The sequence below is a fragment of the Carassius gibelio genome, chromosome A11 (genome assembly GCF_023724105.1).
Source record: "Carassius gibelio isolate Cgi1373 ecotype wild population from Czech Republic chromosome A11, carGib1.2-hapl.c, whole genome shotgun sequence".
Taxonomy (NCBI): Eukaryota; Metazoa; Chordata; class Actinopteri; order Cypriniformes; family Cyprinidae; genus Carassius; species Carassius gibelio.
Window position 1 is genome coordinate 16,358,313 of NC_068381.1, and position 8,468 is coordinate 16,366,780.

General features: G+C 37.4%; 1 protein-coding gene across 1 annotated transcript; it reads right to left on the minus strand.

Annotated features, from left to right (window-relative positions):
- Positions 1-187: 187 nt before the first annotated feature.
- LOC128022486 (adenosine receptor A1) lies at positions 188-6,057 on the minus strand. Its single transcript, XM_052610111.1, has 2 exons — positions 5,125-6,057; positions 188-2,675 (listed from the first exon to the last, which is right to left on the minus strand). The coding sequence occupies exons 1-2, from the start codon at positions 5,451-5,453 to the stop codon at positions 2,015-2,017; spliced, it is 990 nt and encodes a 329-aa protein (XP_052466071.1). The 5' UTR covers positions 5,454-6,057; the 3' UTR covers positions 188-2,014.
- Positions 6,058-8,468: the final 2,411 nt, after the last annotated feature.

Below are 8,468 nucleotides of genomic sequence, written 5' to 3' on the forward strand. Positions count from 1 at the left end.
TCTTAGTTATGGACTCTTGAATGATTTCCAATGAAATTATGATCATAATGCGCTTTTCCAAACCTTCACAAGGGGGCACCACAGTGCCGAGTTACCATCTGTTGACTGCTGTTCACACAAGAAAAGCAAATAAAACCCTTGCTTCTGAAGACTTTGTCAGTAAACAAAATCACACATAGAGGAAGTATCAGTTTATCTGATTACACTTTAATCACATCACTTTGTGCTATTACGGGTATCTTTAAGTTACAGTTTTTAACAGGTATTAGATTAAGAGCTTCAACTCATCTGTGTAGGTACTTGTAGCTTTGATTCATTTGAACTAGATATTAAAATAATGAATCCAGAGTGTTTATACCATGACGTATAAACTTAAACTAGTTAAATTCTTAGTTGGCACACACTAAAGGAAAAACAGGTCAGCTAAATAACATTGATGAAGCAGAAACACGAGTCACTGCATAAACTCTGATTCAGGATCCAAGCTTGAGAGAGGTTGTTGCAAGAATTGTGTGAATTGATCGTACTCTCTGAAATTGACCGGTCTGAAAAGGTCAGACCTTGTCCAAAGGACACTTTAATCACTGTCACCTATTTTCAAGGACATCAAGTCAAAAGCAGGGTCCGTTCAGAGGACATCACAATTTCAATGACTCAGTTTTCAGTTTCTTCCAATATAGTTGAGAAATGAGCAATTTCGGTGAAGCTCTGAATGTCCTTACCTTATTAAAACTTAAAGAGAGCCCTGAATATTTGAGAGACTCAACTGCAATCGTCCTCACAGGTTATGCATGATTTATTTTAGCAACACATCTCAATAAAACAAAGACAAACAAAAAACACACACACATTAGACCTCCGGCAGTATCACGCAATCTAGATTTATTTGTAGTTCCTTCTCATCTATGTTTGCATATCTTTTCTCAGGTTCATAGTTTTGAGCAGTCTAAATATTAAATGTGAACCGCCTATTGTTTCATTTTAACATCATGTGGTGAAAATGATGGCTGCATTACTTATTTTCCCACAAAAGCATGCTATTCTTGAATATGATTCGTCAATTTCCAGTGATCATTCAGTTAAGCATACAGTATTAATATGGCAAATAATTTAGCTAATTGAGACTGGAACATCTTAAAAAAGAAATAAAAAGAAAAAAAGTTTTCTAACATGGCAAAAGCAACTTCGCTGATACTGGACCAATTTGATCACGCAAAGTTCTGCTTAAAGGGATAATTCACTTAAAAATGAAAGTTCTGTTATCTTCTATTCAAACCTGTATGATTTTCTTCTGCCAAACAACAATATTTTCATGAATGTTCTGCTGTTCGGAAAGAAATTCAATGGGGTCCAAAACAATTCTGAACCCGACTGACTTTCATTTTATAGACATTGAAAAAAAAAAAAAACTATTCATACAGGTTTGGAATGACACAAGGGTGTGTGAATGATGACATATTTTTTAATTGTCCCTTGAAGACGAAGTGGGCCTAGTTGCCTCCAATGCCTCCAAAAAAGCATTAAGTGACAAATAACTCCATATCCCATATTTCCCAACATTAATGTGTTGGCATACATAAATAACTTCAGATCACATCCTCAATGTCCTTTCTCAAAGTCTTCAGATGCGTTAATGCTACTGACTAAAGACGAGTGTGGTTTAGTGCACTCATACGCACTGAGTCTGCAGTTTTGCACTCATTATATGAAGCCCTTTATGAGATAGCTGCATTCAAATGAACCACAACAAAAAAGGAAATCATAATCAAATAAAGATTTTCCCACAGATGTGAATGCCGGGTGAACTGTGTGGCTGTTCCTCTAAAACAGGCCAGTTTCATTTATTTAATGGTCCCTCGCTAATGATGCAACTCATGACATGCACCATTGACTGAGTTTTCAAGGAAACCTTTCCAGTAATGTTCGATCGTCTCCCTTTCTGTGGCAAATGTATTCTCACAACTGACAGCATACATCTCAGACTGCATTTCCCATTGCCATATTTTAAAAAGTGTCAGATGTCATTGCCCCCCAGTCTTCTCTCTTTGCTATCTATGCGAAAGCTGGACCGTTCACTCAGACGGGGATCCTCTGTGCAACACACATATTGTTTCCAGATCTTAACGAATGCATTCTGGAATTTCTTAATGCGGAATGCATAAACAATGGGATTGACAACGGAGTTGCCATGACTGAGTAAGATAGCCACATAAAGAATTGTCATTGAATATTTACAGCTAGGGCAGAAGAGAGTGATGCAATTCAGGATATGCAACGGTAACCAGCTGAGTGCAAACAAGAAGAGCACCAGTGCGAGTGATTTCGCCAGCTTGAGTTCTTTCCCGTAATATCGAGTGGGGTCGGTCTGGTTGGTGGTGATCTTCTTATTGAGCTGCTTGTGGATCATGTAGAAGATCTCAGCGTAGATGAGCAACATGAGGACGAGAGGTGGCAGGACCCATCCGAAGAAGTTGAAGTAGACCATGTACTCCATGCTGATGACGTTCTCGAACTTACAGGTTACAAGAAGGTCAGCACCCACGGTGCCGTTGGTCTGTCGTAGCTTCTCCAGATTGTTCCAGCCCAACATGGGCATCAGGCCGACTACGATGGCCACCATCCAGCACACAATCACTGCAATTCCTGCACGCTTTGGAGTCACCACTCTTTTATATCTGTGGGAAAGAAATGGCATCTTTAAAACAAGTATGAGACAGTGTAAGTATTTGAAAATTGGACAAAAAGACAAAGGTACAAGATTGTGTAGTGTACTTAATGGCTTTAATTTGTTGCATAATACTCATATATTTAAGTAAATGTTTTTTGTAGTTTCATTAACTGAGAGCAAACTGATGCAAATTAAGTCATTTACACTACTTTATATAGTGAGAATGCTCTTAAGAGTTACCCTGCACAATTATCTTCTTTTGATTTTGAATTCTGCAGTTGAAAATTATTATTTTAAAAATGCCAAATTATGCAGACTGTTAGCTTCAACAAAACCACATACCAACAACCTCGTAGTTCACAGTAAGCATGTCTTTAAAGGTGTAAAAGTTCTTGTTTAAAATCAAACACCCAATATCCTGTTACAATTGATACACTCTTCAACACTGAGAGAAAAGAGGAAGCTTCGTAAAGGATGCTGAACCATGAAACTTACTAAAATTATGCCGGTTTCCGAGGAAGCACGAACCCCAATTTTTCTTTTTTTTTTATATCTTTTTTAGAATATCAAGTGTGATTTATCTGGAATAAATAATCCCTGTGATAAATTGCATGGAATTTAGAAGTGGTCATCTGACTACACAAACTCTGTTGTGAAGGATTACATTTTGATTTAGTCACAATCCCTTCTCTGTGGAGAGCAGAAGGTCTTTTAAGACAACACAATTGAAGTTAGCGAAGCATGCCATCCACTCAGCTGGCAAATTGGCACTAGTTGCTTGTTTGACAAACTATGTATTTGTCCAGTGTAATTACCTCAGACTGGAATGGCATAATCTTATTTGATATTTATAAAGGACGGGTAAGTAATTTAGCTGTTCTTCTATGCAATCATCAGAAGTACTGCTCTATTACTAGTAATAAGCTAGTCTTTCTACCTAATTGTTTTGTCTCATATAATTTGTAAACTATATAACTCCAACTTCACATTAAATGAGAGGCCATGGTCAGGACAGGAAAAAAAGGACTGTGAGACAGTCATGGTTTGAAGGTGCCTTTGAAAGTGGATTCCATGTCACAGCAATAATTTCAGAAACATTGCAGCCCACGGCAAACCCACTCAGGTCAAACTTTATTCCACGACCTGAAAGCAAAGATGCCACGCCTCAGCATTTCTCATTTGCTGCAATGTTTCTTGATTCTCTTTCTAAGATTGTAATGTGATGAACAATTGTGATAACATTCTAATCAAAGAATATGCATGTCTGTTTTCTGTTTTAAATAAATTTGACATGAAGGGATAGTTCACCCCAATATTAAACTCACCCTCATGTTTCAATCTGCAGGACTTTCTTCCGTCAAGAGAAAGGAGACACTTTAAAGATTGTAATGGCAATGAAATGTAAATGAAGATGTCAGGGCTCAAATAAAGAAATAAATCATTATACAAATGGTTCATATGTACTATATTTAGAGTTATAGCACATAAAGTTTTTTGAAGTCAAAGCTATTTTTTTTTAACATCCCATTGCCCTGTTCATAAGAGTTCACAACAATTTGTGATTTCTGAACAAAACATTAACTTAAATAGGAAACATACTAAAATTGTATGATTCTGCCACAAAATAGAGTTATATTAAAAGAAAGAACAGTATGCATTTCTAATACAGCCATTATGTTGTTTCTTTCTAATGATTTGATTGATGGTATTGTCTCAATAAGGTGGTATCCATTTAATGATCTGAATTAAAATGATAATTTACAATCAATACGTTATTACTGCATATTGTTTTATTATGTACTATAATACTGAGGAGCAGATAATTGCCACTATTTGCAGTGTGTAGTAGGCATATAAATAGCAGACAATCCTGCTATTTTGACAGTGTAAATAGAATCTATCGCTTTCTGCACTTAGTGTAAATAACATATTGTTGAAAATAATCTACTGCTATTTTCACTTAATGTAAATAGAACTCACTGCATATAATTCATTCATCACTTAGTGTAAATAGAGTCCATTACTATTTGCACTTAGTGTAAATAGCATTCATCACTATTTGCAAATAGTAAATAGCCTCAATCGCTATTTGCACTTAAAGTAAATAGGATCTATGGCTAAGAATATATGCTATTCTTAGTGTAAATAGCTGCTGCATTTTATTACATTTCGTAGTGATTTGGGATTCGTTTTTGCTCGACATGACAACATTAATTACATTAGTTATATTAACATTCTTTAAAAAGTTCTCATCTGAATGAAAAATATTGATACGGGTTTGGAACCACTTTCATTTCGTTTTGGGTTAAATATCCCTTTAAGAATTGTGATATCACAATCAACTTCAATACAGCCTCGATACTCATGACTCGAAACCATCATGCATAAAAAAAGGAAAACAGAACAGGAAATATGAAATGAAAATTCTTGTGAAATGAATAAGAAACCAACATTACCTCATTGGTATCTTGACCCTAAGATAGCGGTCAATAGCAATAGCCAGGAGAGCGAGTATTGAACTTTGCGTTAGTACCAGTACAGTACATGCAACGAGCAGACAGCTGTAAAAATGAGTCTTCAGTCCGATGCTTATGGTTATAGCCAGAGGAATGACAAGTGCCCCGACCGCAATGTCTGCCAGAGCCAGGCTGACGATGAAATAAGTGGTCGTGTCCCGTAGAGATCGGTTGATTCTCACAGCCCAGACCACCATCACATTCCCAATGACTGAGGAAAGGGCGATCAGCACCTCCATCCCAATGTACAGACCCAGGACACCAGGCATCTTTGCTAGGAGTACACGTCCTTGTGTTGAACAGGATAAAAGATTCCCTTTTTTAATAAGAAGACAGCCGGTGCGTCAAACGAGTCCAAACAGTCGCTTTATTCTGGTTCACATGTCGGTGCCAAAGTTACATGGGGCAGGAAGAAAACAGAAGTTGCGTTTCCTCTCCGAAATGCGTCCGCGGCACCGTGATCATCCATGTCAGCTCCACAGTGAACAAGCATGAGTCACTTCAGAACCAGACCCACCACGAGCATCACAATCAAAGTTCATCAGAAGCGATCTGCGCGTGACAACACCTGTGCCCGACAATCAGTCAAGACAGAGGGCTTCCATTTGGTTTAAAAACAAGACCTTACATAAGTCTCTCGATGTCGAAAAGTCCTGCAAGGTCTGACGGTCACCTTAACTTTTAAACACGGTAAGGCTCCTCGGGCACGCTGGGCCAAACAATGCAAGTTTCACCAATTAGTAGTGAACTAGTGATGTCCAGTTCGCGAACGAAACGTTCGATTTAACCGGTTCTTCTTAGTGAACCGGTTGAACCAGTTCACCAAACAGGACTTAATTGTTTTAAACGGGTCCCATCTCCAGTAAGCACTGATCCATAAATGACTTAAATAAACCTGACTGAAACTCCCTCTGAATAGAAATGAACCAATAGCAAGGAGTAATTCATTTACTCAAACTGCACCACTGACTGAACTGGCAGGGTGTTTTCATGGGGTGGCCAGTCTGGTGTGGCACAGAAATCTTTATTAATATAAAAATGTGTTTGACTATAATGTACTGGACTGTTTAACTGTATTTACCGCCATGCCCTGATGACTGAGGTAATGTTAATTCAGCTCTTAGGTGATGCAGATGTAGTCAAAAGTTTACACACACCTTGCAGAATATACTGCTTCATCAGAGTAGTTATTGCTTTTGTTGATACTGCAAGGTGTATATCAACTTTAAACTGCAACTGTGTCTATTGCTTATGGCTTTATATGTTTTTTGACAATTGTTCTTCTTTCTTTCCTCAAGGAATTTTTTGGATCATTTTTCCGTTCACACAGATTGTAGAGAGATGGTGTGCAGCTTCATGACGTGAAGTTTAGTGCCGATGGAGAGCTTCTGGGACATTGACAGAGAGCACGTCCCAGCAAGTTCATTTGGAGTTCTTTTTTTAATTTATATATTTATTTAGTCAAACTTGCATTCACTAATGCTGGAGTAAGATTTTAGAAGAAAAATTTCAGTCCTGTTTAATAGGTGCTAGTGAAGGTTTGAGAACTAATGACCTGGTTTCACAGACAGGGCTTAGACTAAGCCAGGATCATAGTTCAATAAGGACATTTAAGTAATTTTCCTTGACATGCCTTAGAAAAAACATTACTGGTGTGCATCTTGAGACGAAACAAAGGCACTGGTCTTTTTTAAGATCAGTCAGTGCAAGTTTCTATCAGTTGAAACAGCTCAGAATTACATTTTAGCCTGGGGCTGGTCTTAAGCCTTTTCTGTGAAACCAGGGGTACAAGTAACCCTCTTTGGTAATGTTTTATAATAAGGTCTCATTTGTTGTACGTGGATAGATAATTTTCTTTCTTTTTTTGTATTAAATGTGTGTCTGTTTGTGTGTTAGTAATCCTATATGTTATGGCGACCAAATGACTCCACAAGTATAGTAATACCAGTAAATTTTGACCTTGTGGACATTTTTAGGTCCCCGGTGAGGAAACAGGTTTAAACATCTTACAGAATGATGTTTTCTGTGATGGTGAAATTAGCATTGTTCTCCAGACTCTTTCTAATAAGTGAGTTGAAGTGTTGTAACTGTATAGTGTTGGGTTTTTCTTGTACATCAGCAAAAAGTCTTTTTGTGTATTTGTTTTAGAGATTGATTTGTCAATAAATGTAGAGGGTTTACCATTTTGTGTTTCTGCTTTGATAGTAACTAGGTTATTAAAAGGTTATTTTTATTTAATATACTAAATTTCAACTTAATTGCCAGAGATATATGACATTGAAGTATATTTTACTTCACATTAATTGCTTATTCAGAAGTACATATTTACCATATTTCAAATCACATATAAAATATACTAAAGTCCCACTGAAGTTGTTAAAAAAAAAATCACTCAAAAGTTAAACTTATTGCATTTAATATAACTTTAAAATGTGATACATTTGAAATTAATTACAAATACAATGTACTTAAGCGGCGAAAATAACATTTAATTTGCATTTATGTGTGTTCTTTTAAACTATATTATTTCTGTAATAAGTGAACTTTATAAAAGTATACTGTACTTCAGTTCACTTCTTTTTCACAAGAGCCCCTTTCACACTGCACGTCGGACCCGCAATATTTCCGGAACATTGCCGGGTCGCCTTCTGTGTGAAAGCAACCACGTACCGGGATTAATTACCGAATTGAACCCGGGTCGGGGACCTAGTAACAATACGGGGTTGGACCCAGGACGAGCGCTGTGTGAACAAAAGCCAGATCTAATTCCGTGTCGAAGAGATGACGCGCGTTATCGCTCGACTCTTTTACCGGCTGTTTTCACGGAAGATCAACGTTCGCGACGAAAACATATGTGCAAACTGTAATGAAGCAGAGGTCAGTTAGTTCCTCACTTTCCGTGCTGACGCCATCGTTTGCTTGCTTCAGTGAAAGTATAACGTGCTTAGCGTTTTCGACTCGTACATTACACGTCACGCGCTGATGTCACGTGTCGTTACGGGATCTTCAAGGGTTGTGTGTGAAAGCACGCACATATACCGGGTTATCACTGACAGTGTGAAAGTGCAAAATCTAGCAACCCGGGAACAATTGCAGGAACACTTTACCCCTGTATTTGCCGGAATCAAAATCTCAAAAGTCATAATTCTGACTGTACAGTATTGTTCAAAATAATAGCAGTACAATGTGACTAACCAGAATAATCAAGGTTTTTAGTATATTTTTTATTGCTACGTGGCAAACAAGTTACCAGTAGGTTCAGTAGATTGTCAGAAAACAAACAA

Excerpts from the sequence above, each read along its gene's own strand:
- LOC128022486 (XM_052610111.1), bottom strand. The coding sequence starts at position 5,453 with ATGCCTGGTGTCCTGGGTCTGTACATTGGGATGGAGGTGCTGATCGCC. Across the intron at positions 2,676-5,124 it reads AGGGTCAAGATACCAATGAG|ATATAAAAGAGTGGTGACTC; the intron begins GTAATGTTGGTT and ends TCTTTCCCACAG.